Source organism: Callorhinus ursinus, unplaced genomic scaffold (assembly GCF_003265705.2).
Source record: "Callorhinus ursinus isolate GAN/ISIS: 27379988/994484 unplaced genomic scaffold, GSC_fseal_2.0 scaffold9, whole genome shotgun sequence".
Lineage (NCBI taxonomy): Eukaryota > Metazoa > Chordata > Mammalia > Carnivora > Otariidae > Callorhinus > Callorhinus ursinus.
The window spans coordinates 56,367,606-56,391,671 of NW_027397071.1; the positions used below are offsets into that span (position 1 = coordinate 56,367,606).

At 39.5% G+C, this 24,066-nt stretch overlaps 1 protein-coding gene and 1 pseudogene across 5 annotated transcripts in view; one reads left to right on the plus strand and one right to left on the minus strand.

Moving 5' to 3' along the window:
* PRKAA2 (protein kinase AMP-activated catalytic subunit alpha 2) overlaps positions 1-21,325 on the minus strand; it is a 75,003-nt gene extending 53,678 nt beyond the window's left edge. For 2 of the 5 annotated variants that reach the window (XR_012379469.1, XM_025871884.2), the window contains exon 1: positions 21,155-21,325. Coding sequence is in view for 2 of the 5 variants with exons in the window: in XM_025871884.2 (XP_025727669.1) it covers positions 21,155-21,248 (94 nt within the window). In the remaining 3 variants the exon portion in view is untranslated. Of the gene's footprint in view, positions 1-3,480; positions 3,644-11,475; positions 11,597-21,154 lie in introns of all 5 variants that reach the window. The other 3 variants (XM_073896679.1, XM_073896682.1, XM_073896680.1) reach the window with 3 other exon arrangements.
* LOC112824036 (acylphosphatase-1 pseudogene) lies at positions 6,643-7,590 on the plus strand (annotated as a pseudogene).
* Positions 21,326-24,066: the final 2,741 nt, after the last annotated feature.

The following is a 24,066-nucleotide window of genomic DNA, read 5'->3' on the forward strand; positions in this document are numbered from 1 at the left end:
AGTGAAAGCACAGGAGAGGGGCGCCTGGGTGGCTGAGCTGGTTAAGCATCTGCCTTCGGCTCAGGTCATGATCCCAGGGTCCTGGGATCGAGCCCCGCATCGGGCTCCCTGCTCCACGGGAAGCCTGCTTCTCCCTCTCCCACTCCCCCTGCTTGTGTTCCCTCTCTTGCTGTGTCTCTCTCTGTCAAATAAATAAAATCTAAAAAAAAAAAAAAAAAGAAAGAAAGGAAGAAAGCACAGGAGAGACTACAAAAGAGATGGGCATCATTCTTCAACATGACTACAGGATTTTTTTTTTTAAGATATTATTTATTTGACAGAGAGAGAAAGACAGACAGAGAGCAAAAGCAGGGGGAGCAGCAGATGGAGAGAGAGAAGCAGGCTCTCTGCTGAGCAGGGTCCCTCATGCGGGGCTTGATCCCAGGACCCCGGGATCATGACCTGTGCCAAAGGCAGATGCTTAACTGCTGACCTATCCAGGTGCCCCATGACTACAGGATTTAATTGCAATCCAGGTCTTTCTCAGAAGCAAGCACAAACTTCAGATAGCAAGCTCCTATGTGATACTTAGTGGGGGGTATTTGAGGATAGTTAACGGTTCTTTTCCACTAATCTGAGAACAACTAGCAGCTATATGTCTATATATATGCACACATGCTAAACATTTTTACATACATTACTTCATTTTAACCTTATAACAACCCATGAGGAAATTTTATAGGAAACTGAGGCTTACAGACATTAAAAATGACTAGTAATAAACAAAATCAGTATTTAAGGGGCACCTGGGTGCCTCAGTCAGTTATGCAGCTGCCTTTGGCTCAGGTCATGATCTCTGGGTACTGGGATCGAGCCCTGCGTCAAGCTCTTTGCTCAGCTGGGAGTCTGCTTATCCCTCTCCCTCTCCCCCCCCCAACCTCTTGTGCTCTCTCTGTGTGTCTGAAATAAATAAAATCTTTTTTTTAAATCCATATTTAAATCCAAGTCTGTCTGATTCTAAAACCTAGTTCATAACGATTATATATTGATTACAGAGCACACTGCGTCCCATGATTACCCAGAAGATTTCACTCATGTCTAAAATAATACTATTATGTTAGAAGTATTATAGAATCTAAACACTATATGTAATAATGACTTGGGGTTGGGTGCAGTGGGACTCAGAATTCCAAGTCCAGATGCTAGGGACATAGTCTTCTAGTTACAGTGGGATTTTTTTTATCACCCTAGCTATAAGATTCCTTTCATGGCTCTAATGATCTTACTGTGAGACCTTGAAACTGGCCCTAGGTTTAAGGAGCAAGGGGGAAATTTGGGGATACATCATGAAATACTCAATAGCAAGAAAGATTAGTCTTCTGTATACCCTCCAGGTGCAGGTAAGGCAAGACGACTGAAAAAAAAAGCAAAGGAAAGATTCAAGAACTTCTCATAATGGTGTTGGACAGAAGTTCTGGGAGACAGGTCAAATTATGGTACCACACAAAATGAAGGTTCCACTGATACTAGAAAGCTAGAACCTATCCTAGCATGTTCTCTGCACTTAGCTGGAAAATTGGAACGAGGAGGTATTGTGAATGACTAATAGTGGAGGCTTCATTTAGCTTCATAGATGCACACAGAGTATTTATGTAATACACAGTTAGGCATCTGCATACCTTTCCAGTACCATCTTTCACCATTCCCTCACCTCAAGTGGTATACTTTGGTCATTCAGAACCATTTTGAATTCTCCATCAGGGCTGTGCTTTCTCTCATCTGCAAGGCTAATATATCTAGTCCATGACAAGCATTCAGTAGATTTCAGTAGAATTTTATTGAGCATAGTAAATGAATTCAGTTAAACATGTGAACCATTTGTGTCCCTAATCACCAATCTCCAATGTTTCACTTACCCAAGTTTCATTTGTCTTTCGAAGTTTACCTCAAGTACTATTCCAGTAAGCATTCCCTAAACACCATCCCCATTCCCCCCATCATTCCAACAATTCAACTATCTGGATTAAATGACCCTCCAATGTACAACCACAGCTCCTCTTCATGATGGCACTTAACATCAAGTGCTGTAATTACCTATTTGGTTGTTGTTATTGATCTCCCTCTTTAAACCAATCAGCTCCTTCATAGCGGGGTCTGTGTCTCATTTATCTTTGTATCCCCAGCATCTGGCACAGTGCCTGACATATAACTGACGTTCAGTAACTACTTTCTGTATGGATGCAATGCATGACTGACATTAATATTTGGTTGTTTGAACATATAATTTAGGTTTCATACACTACTCATATTGCAGCTTTAGAATTTGAGAAGGGAATTCAAACTGGGTGTGCTAATCTCTCATATCTGAGAAAAAACAAATATCTGTCAGAGAAAAAGTATTATCTATACATTTTAAGTCTCAAGGAATCCCTTGTGGTACTACATTCCAGGAGTTCCTAAATGTGGAAAAGTATTGATAGAAGAAATAACCATCAGCACCAGGACTGCAATTTACTTAAAGTCTAGTCATTTCAAAAGAAATTAAATGTCTTCCAGGAAAATAAATTTGGAAAAGAGGAGTTGTAGCTAGTCAATAAACACATGAAAAGGCGCTCAGTATTTTTAGTCACCAAGGAAATGTAAATTAAAACCACAATATCATACAATATCACAACATGCCCACCCAGCAACAATTAAAAAAACAGATAATACCAAGCCCTGGTGAAAATACAGAGTAACTGGAACTTTTCTATTGATGGTGGGAATATAAATTACTGCAAACACCTGGGGAAAGTGTAAATTGGTGAACACGCAGTAACTACTAAAACTGAACATGTATACTCTGACTCAGTGATCCACTCCTAAGTATATAACCAGCAGAAATGTATAGAGTTCTCAAGACCTTTGAGATCTTTATAAAAAGCTCTCTATTCTGCTTGTCCATGCACTTAGGCTTTCAGCAGCAAAGATCTAAGAAACGTAAGGAAAAGTACAGGGTGCTGAGGAAAGGAACCAGAGTGAATCTCCAAAAGCAGGGTGAAAGAAGCAGACAAGTTTGGGGCTCAGGAAGTAAAGCAATTTTGAGAAAGGTGGCTATGATATCAATAGAAAGAAAGGTATTTCTCAAAGGCATATGATAATAATGAGTGCTTACAGCATACTGGGCACTTGGTATGTACGTGTGTGCCTACATGTGTATTAAGTACTTCACATACATTTTTTTTAAGATTTTATTTATTCATTTGAGACACAGAGATACAGAGAGAGAGCGCGAGCATGAGCAGGGAGAGAGGCAGAGGGAGAGGGAGAAGCAGGCTCCCCACTGAACAGGGAGCCTGATGTGGGGCTCGATCCCACGACTCAGAGATCATGACCTGAGCAGAAGGCAGACGCTTAACCGACTGAACCACCCAGGCGCCCCACTTTATATACATTTTCTTATTTAAATGCCATAAGGACTTTTGTGGGGAAAACTGAGATCACAGAACTTAAGAAACTTACCCAAATTCATATAAGAAATTAATGTTAGAATTGTGATTCAATATCTTGCTATCTCCAAAGCTATTCTCAGGGGGCAGAGTTTGCTCCTTTCTCATTTTTCAATTGTTCTGTTTTTTAAAGAGTTCTGTTGCCACTGGCAAAATGACTGGAAACAGCACTTGGACTAAAAAAAAAAAAAACACACAACAAAATCCTTTTCTCAAAGACATACCATATGTTCCAAATAAAACTTGATTTTTTTAATAAAACTTGATTTTTTTAAACCAAAAGTTATACTCCAGAAAAAAGAGTTTCTTCTCAAATTCAAGGTCTCATAAAACTTTCATATTTAGAAAGGTTATTTCTAAATTATTTTGAATGACTATGTACAAAAGACACATTTGCCTAAACATGTATCAATCATTAGCTGAGAAAAAACACTTGACCAAATTAGTAAACAAAAAGGATATCTATCAAGGATATGATAATATGACAATTATTCCTGAACAGTGATTTCATACTTACAAATGTAGAATATCATCTTAAATAAGCCTTATAAGATCAAAGATTTTTTAAAAAGCAATATATTTTGTGTTTACAACATTGTGAAGTTCCTAAGTGTAACTCTACAAGACAAATGAAAAAACCGAAAGCTCTAATGTTATGTTAGTGGGTACCTGTTATAGTATTGTTCACAGATTCAAAATAACTTAAAACAAAAATGCATAGGTACTCTAGAAAACTATAGTTGATGATTCAAAAAGTAGCCCTAGTGGGACACCCGGGTGGCTCAGTCTGCTAAGCGGCTGCCCTTGGCTCAGGTCATGATCCCAGGGTCCTGGAATCAAGTCCTGAATCGGGCTCCTTGCTCAGTGGGGAGCCTGCTTCTCCCTCTGCCTGCCACTCCCCCTGCTTGTGCTCTAACAAATAAAATCTTTAAAAGAAAGAAAAAAGTAGCCCTATTAATGACAAAAATCTGAAAAGTAGGAAAAAAACATTTCTAAAATATTTATATGATTTTGACTGTTATCTATACAGTAATATATCATGAATAGAAAAAAAGACATGTATAAGAATGTGTAAAGGAGCATTATTCATAATAACCAAAATGTAAGAACTACCCACAGGACCATCAATATCAGAATAGATAAAAAGGGGTGCCTTGGTGGCTCAGTGGGTTAAGCATATGACTCTTGATCTCAGCTCAGGTCGTGATCTCAGCGTCATGAGTTCAAGCTCCGCAGTGAAAGAAAAAAAAAAAGAATGGATAAATAATGGTATAGTCTTAATGTAATAATGTACAGCAACAAGAACAAATTACAATTATATGCTGCAACTTGCAACAGACATAAGCTCAAGTGAAAGAAGCCAGGCACAAATAGAACTGTTTCTACAGGGGCACCTGGGTGGCTCAGTCCTTTAAGCGTCTGCCTTCAGCTTAGGTCATGATCCCAAGGTCCTAGGATCAAGCCCCGCACTGGGCTCTCTGCTCAGGGAGGAGCCTGCTTCTCCCTCTCCCTCTGCTGCTCCCCCTGCTTGCACTTTCTGTCAGATAAATAAAATGTTAAAACAAAACAAAACTGTTTCTACAAAGTTTAAAAATAGGCGAAACTAATGGGATAGTAGTTACCCTTGGGGGGGGTGGAGGATGGAAACAGTAACTAAAATGGGGCCCAAATTGGTGGTTTGTGGGATGCTGGTCATTTTGTGTCTTTAGTGGTTGTGTTTGTTTAGTTTGTGAATATCCATTGAAGATTTAGGTAAAAAAACAAAAATGACTTAGAATGTATGTACCTCTTTGTACCGGTAGTAGAGCTTAATAAAAAAATTAAGGAAGAATGTATGGATGACACTGTATCCATAGCAGTTACCCTTGGTGGGGGTGGAGGATGGAAACAGTAACTAAAATGGGGCCCAAATTGGTGGTCTGTGGGATGCTGGTAATTTTGTGTCTTTAGTGGTTGTGTTTGTTTACTTTGTGACTATCCATTGAGGATTTAGGTAAAAAAAAAAAAATCATTTAGAATGTATGTACCTCTTGTACGTGTAGTAGAGCTTGATAAAAAAGTTAAGGAAGAATGTATGGATGACACTGTATCCATACTTAGGCTATGACAGGTCCAAGAAGCACCACATGTGTCAGCAAGCAGGGCCCCAGTAGGCAACAGCCACCCCTACTCAACTGTACCAAGAGTTTTCCCTCTGGAGTCAGGAGAGACTTCTGAGGCACAGATGTTCTGACCTCTACCATCTCCAGACTTCTGCCAAAATAACACAAGGCTCCTTTCTTCTTCACCCATGGTGAAACAAAACACAGACTCATTGCTTTTCTCCAAATTTCCTTTCCCTGAAAGCCCTTTAAAGGTCTCTAAGGATAGTTCTGAACAGGAAGCAAGAAGACTTTATTCCTTTTTATCTACCACTGATTAAACAAGTACTACTAAGTGCTTTATATGTCTTATTTAATTCCCAGAACTCATAAAGTAAATATTACACCCAGTTTACAGATGAAGAAATTAGGGATTAGACAACAGTGAGTGGCAAGATGCTATACCTGCCTGCAGTGCCCAAGCTCAAAATTCACACTATTTTACCTCCCACCTTCCCAACAACCAGCCTCTCTTGATTATAACATAACATGAGTGCTTACTGCATGTTAATCCTTTTATCTCCAGCACTTGAGTTGAGAAATTAGGGCCCTAAAGGGATGAAACCTAACAGCGATAGGCTAAGGAGGGACAAAGGATGAGAAGAATCAAGTAAGAAAAATTGCTGTGTTCAGTCAAAATGCAGGCTGGAGTGGGGCTGTAGCCTTTGCTGTGGATCAGACAGACTAAAGGTATTCATCAAGAGCTGCCAAATGTCAAGAAAATAAAACACAGACTGAAACTGTCCCATAATACAGTATGTAACATGCACTCTATTTTTTTTAAATCTTTATTTTTTTTAAAGATTTTATTTATTTATTTGACAGAGACACAGCGAGAGGGAACACAAGCAGGGGGAGCGGGAGAGGGAGAAGCAGGGCCCCGTCAAGCAGGGAGCCCGATGTGGGGCTCGATCCCAGGACCCTGGGATCATGACCTGAGCCGAAGGCAGACGCTTAACGACTGAACCACCCAGGTGCCCCAACACTCTATTTTTATTGAGAGAACAAACCCATATCCTTCAAGATCTTTTTCTCCTAGTTGTTTTTACCCTGTTGGTCTGAGCATCCATTTGTTCATTCATTCACTTGACAAATATTTTCTGAGTACCTAATGTGTACTAGGGATTCCTCCAAATGCTGAAAAAACACGTATAAATGGAACTTACATTCAGGTGGAGAATATAAACAACATATAATGGTAATATAATGGAGAACGATGAAAATACAGTATGAGTGACAGGGTGGAGGTGGGAAAATGTGCTATTTTTAATACATCAGGAAAGCCTAAAGATGTGAATTTTTGGCAAAGACTTGTTCTTCAGCTAACCTGTTTGAGAACTGATTACATAATATGTTGTATTCAGCTTCATTTTTAAAACTCATGTTTATACTGGCTTTACACTGTAAAAACGTTAAAGTATTTTTCAGTAGAGCTTACTTAAAAAGCAAAGTAAATGAGGGTGTGCTGGTCACCAGTGTAGTCACAGGCGCCCGAGAGGAGAACGAGGAGGGTGTGGGCATGAACATGGCAGAAGGGGACACCCTGATATCAGTGGATTATGAAATTTTTGGGACGATCCAAGGGGTATTTTTCCGCAAGTACACTCAGGCTGAGGGTAAAAAGCTGGGATTGGTTGGCTGGGTCCAGAACACTGACCAGGGCACAGTGCAAGGACAATTGCAAGGTCCCATCTCCAAAGTGCATCATATGCAGGAATGGCTTGAGACATGAGGAAGTCCCAAATCACACGTCGACAGAGCAAACTTCAGGAATGAGAAAGTCATCGTAAAATTGGATTACTCAGATTTCCAGATTGTGAAATAATGACCTGAATTTAAATTTTCTAAGATAAACTCACTGGTTTTGTTTTTATTGTTAATATAGAACAGTCTGTGTTCAGTATTAGAATTGGTCAGTAAGTTATGTTAGTTATCAGATATTGAATATACTGTATATTATATGTATGATAGAAAGATGACAAACTCTACACAATTCTAAATAAAAATACATTAGAATCTTCTGAAAAAAAAAAAAGTAAATGACAGCATTCCAAAACAAAATGAGAACCAAACTACTTTTTATCTCTAGGACCTTTAGGTTTTCATTTCAGTGGTTACCCTAGAGATTACAACAAGCATCTCCGGCTTACCAGAAATCTAGTATAAATTAGTATCTTTACCATTTCCTAGACAATCAATGACTTCAGAACACTAGCTCTATGTTTCCTCTCCCACTCTTTCTGTTGTTGTATTTTATTCCTATATATATTTTATATCTCACAAGACATTATTTTGTATAGTCAGTATCTAGTTACCCACATGTTTGCCCTTTGTAATGCTCTTCATTTCCTCCTGCTTCCATCTGGGGAAGCATCGTTTTCTTTCTGCCTGAAAGAATCCCCTTTGATTGCTCCCTTTACTGTGGGTCTGCGGGTGACAAATTCTCTCAAATTATGCTTATCTGAAATATATTTTGCCTTTATTTTTGAAGGATATTTTTGTTGGGTACAAAATTATAGGCTGGTGGTTCATTTCTTTCACCTCTCTGAAGATATCATTCTACTGTTTCCTTGCTCTGTTGAGAAAATTGGTTTATTGTTCCTTTGAAGATGGCATCTCCTGGATACTTTTAAGATTTTCTCTCAACATCTTCTCTCATTTCTGCATAGACAGATGCAGTCCACTCCAGTATAGGAAAGCCTCAAGCAAAGGGAACCAGTTTTGAGCAGTTTTCAAATGATGAACCTAGGAATTATTTTCCTGTATTTATTCCGCTTGGGGTTCACAGAGCTCTGACTCTGTGGCTTGACATGCTTATCAGTTTTGGAAAACTTTCTGCTCTTATGTCTTCAAATACTGCTTCTGCCCCATTCCCTCTCTCCTCCCTCTGGAACTGCATAATGTCCACTCTATATAATCATCAGTAGTCTTGGGTTCAAAATAACATTCATGTTCACAGAACACAATAGGTAGTGATCTAACACCAGTTTTACTTAGGTTTTTTAGAAAGATTTAGGACTAGAAACACAGCTTATCAGTATGGCCGAATCAAATACATCTTTTTCAGTTCTTAAAACATCTAATCCCTGCTTCCCTAACCCCACATCACACACACAGAGTAGGTTGTGGGGGATGACACTCACATGAATGGATACAATCTATTCCAGCATTTGTGTGTCTCAAACAGTAACCACATCAAATAACTGCCCATTCATGCAGCTTCTAAGCCTCCCACAGGGGGTGGATTGAGTTAGAAGAGACATCATAAAGGGAAGCTGGAATATCTTTTTCTGTACAAGTTTTATGCTGGTGGAACAATGAAGTAGTAATATAGTTCCTTGGAGAATTACATGTCCCTTCAGAGACCTCTCAGTCCAGATGTAATTCAATAATCACAGGTCGTTTTCAAAATAAATACTTGTATTACGGTAACAGAACTGAGAAATCACATTTATCTTGGTATATCATAAGAAAAACTATATCAAAAGAAGGTAAACCTGATGTCATCTTTCCACAGGAAAAAAAAAGTCCTAAGCCTACAAGGATCTTTTTACCTACACGTCCCAAAAATACATGTTAGACTTTTCACTGTTTTTCTATAGGTCTCTTACACATTCTATCATTTTGTCTCCCTATGCTTCAGTCAGGATATTTCTTCTGACCTACTTCTAGTTCACCAATTCTTTCTTCAACAGAATCTAATCTGCTGTTAAAGCATCCATGGAGTCCTAACTCAATTATTATATGTTCCAGTCACAGAATTCCCTTTATTTTCTTTAGAGATTCCAGATCTCTGATACAACTCTCCATCTTCAACATACTAATCACAGTTAAAGTGCATGTCTGGTAACTTTAACATGTGAATCACCCATGAGTCTGTTTCTATTATCTTGGCCTTGTCTCCTGGAATGTTCAACACTGTACATGAAAAAACTGTAGAAGCTCCAGCTGATTTGATTTTCCTCCAAAGAATAAAGATAGGAGGCAGATCATCTTAATAAGTGTGCAATTAAGCTGATTCTAAAAAGGATTTCGGTCCTCAGAGGGTTGCAACCACAAACCCACTGTTTACCAGCAGCTCTCATCCTTAGTAAGTTGTGAACTCCAACAGCTTTCTCCCCAAGACTCAAATTCTGCTTATCTTTTCTGCCTTTCAGCCATTGTTGTTTGGCTTCTTACTTGTACCATAATGACAAATTAGCAAATGGTTCAAACAGAAAAGCCAAACAAAATAACAGACTTACTCCAATGCATTTTTCTTCTCACTGGAAGATACTGACCACCAAAGTCCTGGCTGACTTCAAATAGATTTTTGTATTTTCTACAGGTTTTATAATTTTTTTAATTGTTCTTGACTATAAGGTTGATTTAATACAAGTTTGAAGTCATAGCAGGTGTGGAAATTAATCACATTAGAAAAACTATTTTGGCAATTATAGAATATTAAAGTTAAAAAACATTTTATAAATTATTTATGCCAACTTTCCATTCAAAATTGGAATTTTGTGGGGCACCTGGGTGGCTCAGTTGGTTAAGCATCTGCCTTCGGCTCAGGTCATGATCTCCAGGCCCGGGGATCAAGCCCCACATCAGGCTCCCTGCTCAGCAGAGAGTCTGCTTATCTTTCTCCCTCTGCCCTCCACCCCAGTCATGCTCACATGCACACACTCTTAAATATTTTTTTAAAAATTGAAATTTTGTAGTAAGAATCTTGATAACCATCTAGAAGCTAATATGTCAATGACAGAAATCTAACTGATTTGGAGTACGAGTTGTGCCATTACTTTTTTTTTTAAGATTTATTTATTTGAAAGACAGAGGGAGAGGGAGGGCACAGAGGGAGAGCAAGAGGGAAAGGCAGACTCCTCACTGAGCAGGAAGGCCAATGTGGGACTCGATCCCAGGACCCTGGGATCATGACCTGAGCTGAAGGCAGACACTAAACCAACTGAGCCACCCAGGCACCCCAGTTGTACCATTTTTTTTTTTAAAGATTTTATTTATTTATTTGACAGAGACAGTGAGAGAGGTAACACAAGCAGGGGGAGTGCGAGAGGGAGAAGCAGGCTTCCCGCGGAGCAGCGAGCCCAATGCAGGGCTCGATCCCAGGACCCTGGGATCATGACCTGAGCCGAAGGCAGACGCTTAAGGACTGAGCCACCCAGGCACCCCCAGCTGTACCATTCTTAAACAAGCTCCTTGATAGTAAGATCCTCATTATTCTGGACTATAATTTGCCTCCCTAAAATATCCACCCAATGGTCACATTGTATCCTTCAAAACATCACTGAATATGGTGCCTCTTTCTAGATGATGGTACTTTAGCTATTTAAAAACAGCTATCACACTTAAAATACATGTTCTAATTAATAGTATAAAAAATGTTTCCTTTACCCTATCTCATATGGCATTCTTTTGGGGCTCCCCTTATTGGTCATTCTCTGAATGAAATGTAATTGGCTAAGTTTAACAAATTGTAGCACCAAAAAATGAACTCAATATTCAAACTTTAGCTTAATCCAAAGTACAGCAGGAACTATGCTACCTCTAAAACTACCAATTAACACACGTTTCCATTCCAACAACAATTTTTACATTTAAAGCATTCAAAACATATAATTCCTAAGCTTGTGGTCAGTTAAAACTTCAGCATCTCAGGAACTACTATCAACTGTTCTACTTTTATGCACCTGTTTTCTATTTTTAACTTAAGTGCTAGATTTGACACTTGTCCCTATTAAATTTCACCTTCTTGGGTTTTGCCTAGCAATCCAAGAGTCAATATAAATTTAAATTCTGCTTCTGTAATTTGTCTATTAATCACCTCATCTAGCCTTGTACCAGCCCAAATAAGAAATATTACTAACCTTATTATTAGAGTCAATGTCCAAGATTTCCCTTTAGGATGACACCTAATCTCCTTGGGAATAGTTATTCAGCAGCAATAAGCCATATAGAGCACATTTCTTCATCTTATCCACAAAGCTACTGTAAGACATAAAGTCAAATTCTTGCTGAAATCAAGTTTACAGCATATAGTATACCTGTTATATTATCTAACTGTGAATTAGTAGAGCACTAAGTACATCCTGGTGTAAATCTGAGTAAAAGGTAGACATATATTTGGCTTCGAATTCAAATATGAGACAAGACTCATTTAAGTAAATTCTTGATGATTACTTCCCACTTTATTTTAAATTAGTAAATCATCTGTAGTAGTGTCATTGCCACAAGTAAAAATATTTTGCTTTAAATCCAACATGACTAAACACAATAAATGTTAAATATATATAGTTTTTATTATTTCATTAACTAAGTCTGGGAGAAGTGAATTATGGAATACTTTATAGTGCCAAGTCATACTCAAAAACATTTAAAAAGAAAATGAAATTAACTAATATTTATGGTATTTATCAAGCAAAGTAAGAATGTGGAAAAAATTTATGGTATATTTAAAATTTTTAATTCATGATTTTCAATTATGACAGCTATATAACTGCCTTGTAACTAATTTATACTTTAGGAGTTGAGTGATGTTAAATGAGAACACATGACTCATGTTTTTGATAATACATAAAATTACATGAATAATATGAAGAAAAAATTCTGAAAAGAGCATCTTAGTAAGTCAACACATTGGCATGCAGAATGACACATGTTTCTTGCAAGATAGGATAATCTCTTTAACCATATAAAAGGTTGTTTAAAAAAAATCTAAGGGCAGAGCGCCTGGGTGGCTCAGTTGGTTAAGCGACTGCCTTCGGCTCAGGTCATGATCCTCGAGTCCCAGGATCGAGTCCCATGTCGGGCTCCCTGCTCAGCAGGGAGTCTGCTTCTCCCTCTGATCCTCTTCCCTCTTGTGCTCTCTCTCATTCTCTCTCTCTCAAATAAATAATTTTAAAAAAATAAAAAAATCTAAGGGCAGAATTAAAAGGATTATTACCACTTTAAAAACAAAGGCACCGTCTAAAGAAATATGGTAAAATTTATCAGAGGCAAGGCAAACATGGTTAAACATAAGGCAGCACTTAAGCAAGAATACTGTTCCCTTAAAGGGGTGAAAAAGTTTCTATTATTAGCAGAGATAAGAGCTGCCTGAAATTCTTTCCTTAATACACTATACTAAAAATAAAATGGTTCACTACATTTCAAAATAAACACATTGCTTTATATATGCATTTCAGTCATTTCATAAATAAAAATCCATAAAAATCAACCTGATTCAAGGTGCTCTTATATTTGTGTCTAATACATACCAGGTAGATTTGCTCTATTTATAACATATTCACTATTTAAGGAGTCTTGTGCCACCCACTTACTCATTATGTCTTAGAGGATTTGAGATTAGATCTTCCGCTAGGTCAAATTAAATTATCAGCTTGACTTAAAAAAATTAACTACTTTCTCTACAAAATATTTTCCCTGTCATCAAGGAAACTACAGGAATCTCCGAAGACTAAATGGGGCAGTGTCACCATTACAAATACTACCAAATGCTTTAAGGAAAACTAACATGGATGACAAGATAAATGAGTATTTTGGCATGTTTTTACAAAAAAAAAAAAAAACAAAAAACAAAAAAAACCCTAGATAAAGCAGTGCTGTGTCAGCATGGGAAACGGATCAAAGTCCAAAGAACTAAGGTAATTGAGGTATATGGTCAACTTCAAAAATCCCATAAATAAAAACTGCCAGCTGCTGTTCATATTCTCTTCCTTCTCCTAACTTTTGCCTCTTTCTTTCAAGAGCTCTGTGATCGCTGCCACGGGATCTGGAATATAAATTACACGTTCACACATATGTACTGGGAGTGGTGTCTAGGAGAGGATGACAGTAAGCAGTATTTAGAGACTGAGTTTTCTGAACATATCAGAATGAAATATAAAAGGAGACCTGAGAAAAACAAAAAACAGAAGATAGTAAACTCTTGGGGCGCCTGGGTGGCTCAGTCCTTAAGTGTCTGCCTTCGGCTCAGGTCATGATCCCAGGGTCCTGGGATCGAGCCCCGCATCGGGCTCCCTGCTCCGCGGGAAGCCTGCTTCTCCCTCTCCCTCTGCTGCAGCCCCTGCTTGTGTTCCCTCTCTCGCTGTGTCTCTCTCTGCCAAATAAATAAATAAAATCTTAAAGAAGAAGAAGAAGAAGATAGTAAACTCTTCCTCCCCCCTCATTAAATAAATTTTGGTCTCAGAACTAGATCACAGGTTATTCTCAGAATTCAGCAATTGAGAGTTAAAGTACATAACAGGACCTAATTACATAAGATTACATAAGAGTTAAGTACTTATGAGTACTAACTACATTTTTTTTCATATTTTTCTCATAACAGTGTAAGAGAACAAGTGTTATTATTTCCTTTTTTATAGATCAAGTCTTTGATTTAAGGCCACACAGCTGGCTTACAGCACAGCAAAAGTTCCACACCAGGTCTTCCAAATCCAGTGTTCTTTGTACTATATACCACGATGTCCCTGTGGACTTACCCTGAACCTATCCCCCATTTATAACATTGTTTCTTATGGGAAAATATCTTTTCAGAGTCAGTGAACTGATTACACAAAATGAACAAAATCCATTCAGAAATTAAGGACCAAGTTATCTATATCAAAATCACATAAATGATATTTAAGTCAGCAAAAAAAAAAAGGCTGAATTAAGAGACTTTTGATTTGTGATTAGATTTTCTGTAAGTCAGATTAAATTACCAGCTTGACTTTAAAAAATTAACTACTTTCTCTACAAAATGCTTTCCCTGTCATCAAGGAAACCATAGGAATCTTGGAAGACTAAATGGGGCAGTCTCACCATTACAAATACTACAAAATACTTTAAGGAAAAGTAACATGGATGACAAGATAAGTGAATATTTACCTAATTTTTGAGAGAATCATTGTATTGATTTTGATTCAACACTAACCTTCTAGTATGTGAGAAGAAATATAACTTTATTATTTGGAACTACTGTTTACCACTCGTTTAGAACTTGCATAATTTTAAACGTAAAATCAATTCAGCTAGTAACTTAAATGAACATTCACTGTTATTTCCTTTTCATTCTTATTTTATTCATTTTTCACATTTGTGGGGGGGAATTACATGACTTATTCAAGAAGGACTACTGGATTTTAATAAAAAGCTAATAATTAAGTGTCACATAACAAAAATAAGTTAGTCATTTAGAACTTTCTTCAATGCACGCATCCAAAGTACACTGGCAGATTATTACAGCTCTGTCTCAATGTCTCTATCAGAACTGAAGGCATTTCTAAACACAGCGAACAGTTAACACTCCACACGTTACAGAACTGACTCACAAGAGCCATGCACCTAGTCATCTCCACGATACTGCCACTTATCTGTACCGCAATTTATCATTCTTAAAGCCATTTTATGTACTTCGACTAATTTAATCCTCATAAAAATTCTAGAAGGTAGGTAGACCAAGTGTTGTTATTGCCGTTTTACAAAGGAGGAAACAGAGGCTCAGAGAAGCTTAATAGTTTTCCCAAAGCCATATAACTCGTAGTGGAATGGAATTAAAATCCAGGGCTAATGCCTTCCTACACCGTATGTTCCTTCTTGGACATCAAATCATTTTTGTAAATTCTCTTTACTCTGGTTACTAAAGGTTACTGGTAATCTTTAGTCAGGGTTACTTTCATAGTAAGAAAAAAAAAGAATTACCTGGTATTTCCAAGAAATTTGGGTTAATATTGTTAGAATTCAGCACATTCAACCATATAAGAAAATAAATTGAGGCATAAAAGTCAGGAATATGAAAATATAAATTTTAATCACATGTGTATATGATGGATTTTCCGGGGGGGGGGGACTTAGTCTATCTCAATGTGAACTAAAAAAAGACATTTAAATATTTTTTTCAATTATTGCTAAATATCTACAGACATGTAAGATTGCAGTCTTATAGATTTGAAACTCAAGATAATGCCCTATGCCTTTTGACTTTACATTGCATACAGCACAGATTCTGGAGTCAGAAAATCCTGGTTATGATTGCCAATTCTGCCACTTAGTACTGTGACCTTGGGCGAGTCACTTAAGGTATAGATTCTCAATTTCTTCATTTGTAAAATGGAGATAATACCAAACTCAGGGTTACTCTGGGGAATACATAAAATCAAGTGCATCACATAGTATTTAAAATACAAAAACTGAGTCAAGTTGTAGCTTTTGTCATTAAAGTGTTACAAATGTGTTTCCCTTTTCTTTTCTCCATTACATGGACATTTCAGCTCTGATCTTCAGTTACTCAAATTTCCATTAATCTAGAAGGAACAATTTAAAAATATCCATTTAGGGGAATTAAATCTTTTTAAAAAATCAGTTTAATGATAAAGTTGTAAAGGACCTGATACATTACATGTTCCAGTGCTCTCCTTTAGGAGAAAAAAAAAAAAAAGGCCCAGAGAGGTTAAAGGTTTTATTCAGGACCGTGACACTACATGGAAGTCAAAAAAAAATCACAGCAAGGGCCCAATATGCCACAGGTACAACATTCAGGTCCACCAACTACCCAGGTAGTTGTCCAAAATTCAATTTATCATTTGGAACTTGGTATTTCAAAGAAGGTTAACACTCCTTGTTTAAAAAAAAAAATGTAATAAAAAGTCCATCTGTTTATCTTTCCTGTTATCTCAAAAATAAGTGAGGAATGAGTAATATACTTAATTTCTTGAAAGCCAATTCTGTGGGTCATCCAAGTAACTATTTGAAAAACAGAGAAGGTAATTCCTTGGTGAGACTCTGCTGGCTAGAAAGAGGCTAGTGTGATTACAAAGTACCCCTTGGTGTACAATTCTGATGAATAAATATTTCATAAAGCAAATCTATCAGTACTCACCTTGAAAAAGCAGGCTTCTTTTTAAATAAGTAATTAGCAGTATATTATGTATATTTTTCTTGAACCAGTCTTTGTATAACACAAGCAACAAATCTATTCTTCTATCATTTCTATCACCTTTACTAATTAGGTAAGAATTGAACAAGTCTAATTACAAGAGCTCTTAAACAGCAGTTCTACCCCACCCTGAAAAGAGTATGAACTAAATCAACGTGCGGAAAAAATTTAAGTAGAGAAAAAACATTACTTTTAAATTCTGTCAGCCCCCATAATTTGTTTTGATAGCACTCCACTGGTAATCTAGCAAAACAACAGAATGAAGAAAATCAGTTTAGAACATTTAAAATAAGCCTTTCATTATTTAACAGCAAATAGAGGATTTCTACATACTTTTTTAAAAATAACGAGGGGTGCCTGGGTGGCTCAGTCGGTTAAGCATCTGCCTCTGGCTCAGGTCATGATCCTGGGGTCCTTGGATGAAGCCCTGGCATCCAGCTCTTTGCTCAGTGGGGAGCCTGCTTCCCCCACTCCCTCTGCTACTATCCCCAGTTTGTTCTCTGTGTGTGTGTGTCAAATAAAATCTTTAAAAATAAAAATAAAAATACCTTGAAATGAGTGCAATCAAATGAAAATTATGCCACTCTGAATTTTCACTTATTGTACCTAACTTCAGTCTATAAATTGGTACATCAACAAGGGCAGTTAAATTTTTCAAAATCTACAACTAGCCTAACAGTTAAGAGAAAAGGCAAAAAATGCTATTCATTCCTCCATCTCCATGTTTTTAGAGCCATATAAAACTAAATCATCGGGGCGCCTGAGTGGCTCAGTTGTTAAGCATCTGCCTTCCGCTCAGGTCATGATCCCAGGGTCCTGGGATCCAGCCCCACATCAGGCTCCCTGCTCAGTGGGAAGCCTGCTTCTCCCTCTCCCACTCCCTCTGCTTGTGTTCCCTCTCTCGCTGTGTCTCTCTCTGTCAAATAAATAAAGTCTTAAAAAAAAAAAAAACACTAAATCATCTATGGGATGCCTGGGTGGCTCAGTTGGTTAAGTGTCTGCCTTCGGCTCAGGTCATGATCTCAGGGATAGAGTCCCACACATTAGGCTCCTTGCTCAGAGGGGAGCATGCTTTCTCCCTCTGTTGCTGCTCCCCCCACCCCCCGGGCTTGTGTCTCTCTCTCTGACAAATAAATAAATAAAATCTTAAGATACATATATATATATAACTAAATCATCTATTATTAAGTTTTTTAGTAAAAATTAACTTTACAAAGTCTAAATTATGTAACAGTTAAAACTGCATGTGTTTTCAACATATACATTTCAACTGTGCTGGGACAATTGGATATTCATTCAAAAAGCTGATCTTAAAACCTCATCTTATACCATACTCAAAACTTAACTCAAAATGGGTCATATACTTAAATGTAAGGGCTAAAACAATAAAATTTAGAAGATATTTAGAAGACAACATGAGAGAAAATCCTTGAAATCTAAAGCAAAGATTTCGGGGCTATAACACCAAAAGCAAGGTCCATAAAAAGAAAAAAAAGGTCAATAAATTGGACCTCATGAAAATTCATAACTTTTAGACTTCAAAAGACACATGAAGAAAATGAAAAAGACTGGGAGAAAATATTTACAAACTTCATCTAATAAGGGACTCAAATCCAGAATTTACAAAGAATTCTTATAATTCAGCTCATGAAATAAGCAAAAGATATGAACAGACATCTCACCCAATAAGATATATGAATGACTAATAAGTACCTAAAGATGTTCAATATCATTACTCATTAAAGAAATGCAAATTAAAGCCACAATGGGACATCATTTCACACCACTGGAATGCCTTTAAAACAGCCTACAACAAATGCTGGTGAGGATGCGGAGAAAGGGAGAACCCTCATCCACTGTTGGTAGGATTGCAAAATGGTACAACCACTTTTGAAAATAGTTTGCAGTTTCTCAAAAAGCTAAACATGAAACTACGATAGGACCCAGCAATTCTTCTCCTCAGTGCCTAACCAAGATACATGAAAACATGTGCCCAAAGTCTTGCATGAAAATACTTGTAGTAGCATTATTTTTAACAGTCCCAAACCAAAAACAACTTGTGAATGTATAGACGAAGGTGGCATATCCACGCAATGGAATATTATTAGCAATAAAAAGGAATAAACTATTGACACATGCTATCTCATCCATAAACCTAAAAACATTGTTAAAGGAAATATGAAAGACTCCATATTGAATGATCCCATTTATCAGAAGTATCCAGAGAAAACAAGTTTATACACACAGAAAACAGATTCAGGGTTTCCTGAAGTTGGTGGTGGGAACAAAGATGAACTGTAAATGAGCATGAAGGACCTTACTGTGGCGATAATTTTTTTTTTTAAATTGATGTTGGTTGCACCTATGATGACGGTTGCATCATTCAGTAAAGTTACAAAAAAAAAAAAAATCACTGTATTGTACACTTGGAATGGGTGAATGATATGTACAATATACCACAAAAAAAGGCGTATTTTTACTTTTAAAAATACATGTACTTTTATTTCTTGTCCCCTGAAGAATTAAATAACTGAACTGCAGCAACTTCCATCATTTTTATTGAACAATGGTACTAACTCTAATCCTGGATAGGAAATCACAGCATAACATTAGAGAGGCTCTAACGTAGTGTTAAAAACACGCCTCTGATTGGATGCCCATTAGACTGGGTGCTCCAGTAAAAGGATTTCTCATAAACCAACGTACCTTCCATTGGTTTATATTTAAGAAGCCAGTGGCTGGAAGCAGCACAAGAACATATACAAAAAGAGATTTAGGTTGTCCTTGACAATGGGCCAACTGATCTGATGGGTGTTTTAGTCTACATTCAGAGTACAGAAGAATTAAAAAAGACAAACATTTTAACACAGTTTGAAAGGATGTAGGGTAAGTTATGTAATTTTGAGAGTGTACATACCCAGATGGCAAAGGCACAGTTTGCTTGAGTAACTGAATAATATCGTAACACAGCAGTCCTCAGTAATGATATTTAATGACAGGTAACCTTTCAGGCATTAACCTAATGCCTGGATCTTCCTATATTCATTCTAAATATATTCTCTTAGCTATCCACTCTACTTATAAAGTCTTTCATAAATACCCCAGGACTTTATGGCCCACATAGGACTTCAAAGATTTTTATAAACTTTTCAGGTCTTTACACAAATACCACCTTGCCTGTGAGACCTTGCCGGATCACCTTATGGAAAACTGTTAACCTCACAAAACTCATTCTCCCTTCCCTGATTCATTTTTCTCAGTAGCACTAAACATATTATGTATTTTACGTATATATTCTGATTATTTTTTGTGTTCCCCTACTGGAATATACGCTCCACAGGAGAGATCTGAATGTGGTTTATGCTCCTTATTGTATCCCCATTGCCGAGAACAGTGTCTAGCACAGTGCAGGTGCTCAGGAAGGGTTTTCCCAAGAGAAGAGCTTCAGATACGTGGAAGTAGATAGGAGCTGATCTTTGCCACAGGAATGAATGAGTTCCTTCTACCTATTTAACACCCATGACTTGAGGTTAAAATACGTATTTTACAAGGAAATAGAGGCCTGAGATACAATCTCCAGACTGCCTACCCAACATTTTTACAGCAAAAAGAGAAAAGCTAACGTTTGACTTACAATTCTGAATTTATAACAATCAACCGTAAAATATTAATAAGCTGGCTCTAGTTCAGGAGAGAGGGCAGATTAATTAAATCCCATGTGACTGTTATTAACCGCAAAAGGAGGAAAGTTCAATACTTAACTAGTAACAAGTTAAAACTATTTCAAAAACAGCCTGTTTTTCTACACCCAAAATGGGATTCCTGTCACCAAGAAAAGAGACCTCCGCAGAGTCCGTCTTAGCAGTTCTGGCCTCCTCAGCCCCGCACGCTCCAAGGTCCAACACCAAGGAACCTCCCCCCACCCCAGAAGCCTTCCCAGGCTTCTTTCCACCGGGCAAGCACCCCTCGGACCTCCAGCTCTAATTAAGCCCTGAGCCCATGCAGCGGCCTTCTGCGTTCACGCCCCCACCTCCAGGCCCCCGGACCCCGCCCCACGGCGTAGACCCCACCGACCCCGCCCGAGTCCTGGCGCACGAAGGAGTCAGATGGCAGGGACCTCCCCGGCCTAGCCAGAACTGGAAGACATTTTACACTTCATCGTGGTTCTGCCAATTTCTGTGTGACCTTGGGCACGTTCCCAAACCTCTAGGGGTCCGCGTTTTCTCACCTTCAAGGTGAGGACAACACCTGCCCCGAGTCGCTGTAAGGATTAAATGAGATCACAAGTAAAGCACCCAGCAGGGCACCTGGCGCGCTGGGAACTCAATCACCAGCACCAGGTATTACTCCCCGCGGCTGCCCACACCGTCTCAGCTGGAAGGCACCCTGCCCAACAGTCCGACCTCCGGTTTCACCGACCCGGGCACTGAGGTCCGCGAGCGCCCGACAGACCCCGGGACTCCCGTCGTCCCCGCCGCCGCCCCCCGCCCCCCTCGCGGGGCTCCTGGGCCCGCTCCACCTGCCGCCAGGCCCGCGCCCGCCCCGCGGCCCTGGGCGCCCGGCTCCAGCCGCTCGGCCCGGCCTCCTGCGAGCGGACAGCCCCGCGTATTGGCCTCGGGCGCATACTCAACTCTTCACTTTGCCGAAGGTGCCGACGCCCAGCGTGTCGCCCAACACGTAGTGTCCGATCTTCACCCGCCCGTCGTGCTTCTGCTTCTCAGCCATCTTCGGCGCGCGCAGCCTAGCTCCGCCGCCGGCTCCTCAGTGCGAGTGCGGCCGCCGCCGCCGCCGCCGCCGCCGCCGCCGCCGCCGCGGGCTCCTCAGTGCGGCCGCCGCCTACCCACAGTGCAGCGGGCCCGCGGAGGGCGGGGGGGGGGGGCCGGGCGGGGGAGGACCGAAACGCCGAGGGGCGCGAGGCGGGCGCGGCGCGCGGGCGGCGGCGGCGTGGGGGCGTGCGGGAGCGAGCGGCGGCGGCTGTGGGCCAGGCGGGGCGCCGGAGGGGGAGGGGAGGGCAGGGGGCCGCCAGGTGTGCGGGGGAGGGGCGGGGAGGAGGCTGCGAGGAGACTGGCCCTTCACCTGTGGGGGGCGTCGAGCGGGGGGGGATTTTGGGGGGGGGGTCTGTGACAGAAACCGAGGGGAGCGAACATGGGAGCGGAGAGGGGCCAGATCTCGGCGTGCAAGGTGGGAGTCGAATTTGAAGAGAAATGGGCCTGAAGTGTGGGGAGGGAGGGACGTGAAGACGAAAATGTGGGTGTAGGGGAAGTCAGGGGGAGGCGGCGGTGGGGAAGGGCCTCGAACGAAGGTCAGTCCGCGGAGCGCTGCAGGAAGTTTCTTGAGTCACGGGCGAGGTGTTTCTGATGCAGGTCGTGGCACATGGAGGACACAGTTCTGTGCTCTCTCAGTTCTCCTCCACGTATTTTGTAATTCTCAGTTCTCTTGTCTTGTGGATGCAAGAGCCCCCTCCTCCAGAGCTCTCAGTTCTAATTTGCGCAAAGTTCTCCAAGAAAGAGAGAGTCACGAAATTTGCTCAATTGTAATTTAGCGCATGCTTGTATAAAGTGTAGAAATACCTTGTCGTAGGGCTGCACAAGAGGGAAGTAGTGAAAGAAATGAAGAGGGAATCAATGTAGTGAGCAAAGCAAATAAAATACATAGGGCACAAAGAGATTGGTGAAGAGCAAGGGCAATGGAAGGGCACGAATTAAAGAAAAATAGACGTGGGGGAAGAACCGTAAGAGGAAACTAGAAGCATGACACCCAGGCAGAGTATTAGAGACTGACAAGAATTTAGTAATGAATTGATTATCGCTCCCACCCTACTTCCCTTTCTTCCTTCCATGTTATCCTAGTCTTCAGTGTTTTGCCTTTCAGTGCTTAAAAGGTGTTTGCTGATTGGAAATAAATGTTTAAGGATTAGTTGAACATTTTTAACATTGTACATGACACTGGAGTTCCAAGGTCATGTTCCTCAAACAAGAAGCTTCTTATCATACTGTTTATATGTGAAGAGAGAAATGCATTGATCAGAAAGAGTAAGATATAATAAAAGTTTGTTTTCTGAAGAGTGATAAATATACAAATGGCAAACATACATCCATTCTTGTTTAGACACCAAGACAATCTGATGAGAGATGATCAGTTTATAAATTATAAATATCACAGCTGTTGAACAGGGCTATTTTTGTTCATTCTTGGGATCATCTTTCTTGCTGACAAGAAGTATCATTTAAGAATCACTCTACCTAGCTGGCAATTTGGAGAAAATAGCCAGTTATTTTTGATGCTGTACCTTCATTTGGTTAAGGGTCACTCCTTCAGCATCCATTCAAGTGAGTAAGAAAACAAAATACCTATTTTTGCTTTTGAAATATGTTTGTCTGTTTCTTGTTCTAATATACCATTAAAAAACATTGAAAAGTCTGTTCAATTGTTTTATTGAATTGAGTGAAGGCAGATTATAGAGATTTTTAAAGCCTTTGACATGCTGTCTTAACTATTCGCTGATTATTACAACTTGTTATTACATCATAACTGTAATCCTTACCTAGCAACTGTGAACAACCTTGTACCTTTATTATTATGCTGAAAAGAATATGATACTTTGTTGATTAAAAAGTTCATTTAGGGCACCTGGGTGGCTCTGTCGGTTAAACGGCTGCCTTGGGCTTAGGTCATGATCTCAGGGTCCTGGGACAGAATCCTGCATCGGGCTCCCCGCTCAGTGGGGAGTCTGCTTCTCCTTCTCCCACTGCCCTTACCCGTGCTCCTGCTCGCTCTCGCTCTCTTTCTCTCTCTCTCAATCTCAAATAAATAAAATATTTTTTTAAAAAGTTCATTTAAACACAATTACCTCATTTGATTGCCACAAAAGAAACTTATTACTGCCCCCATTTTATAGATGATAAAATTTAGTTTTTCACTTTCTGGTTTGCCCAAGGCTAATCAGCTAAGTGGCAGACTCAGAACTCATTTCCAGTTCTGACTTGTCCTTTTGTCTTTCTACTATACCACAGCTGCCAAAGAAAAACAAACAAACGTGATGCTCTAAGAACATTTAAAATATTCACAGTTATAGTCTCATTCCCATAGTTATTATTTCAAGGGCAGGCTGACAACGTATACTTTAAGCTTACATATTTAGCTGTCTTCCTGATTTCTGTGTGGTGGCATGATTGAATGCTACGGGGTGGGAAGGGTGGGAAAGCACCATTGTCACTGCCAGTGACAGCAAAGCGGTCGCCCACACATTTCAGATGTGATTCCCTATTGCTTCACCCTACTCAGCAGTACAAACCTGATAGTTCATCAGGCCAGATCTCCTTCGGTGCTATGCCCCTTGGGGTTCTCACCCCAGCTACCAGAGATGTTTTGGTAAATATCATATTCCCCCTTTTTATTTTTCTGTGATGTTGTAGTGTCCCTATGTTCTTTAGTACCAATCTCTATGAGCAGTGTCCTAGACGACCATTCAGTTCTTAACCCTGATCCAGCTGTTACTGCTTTCCCCACCGGTGTTGGGTCCTTGGGGTTATTTTATTTCAAA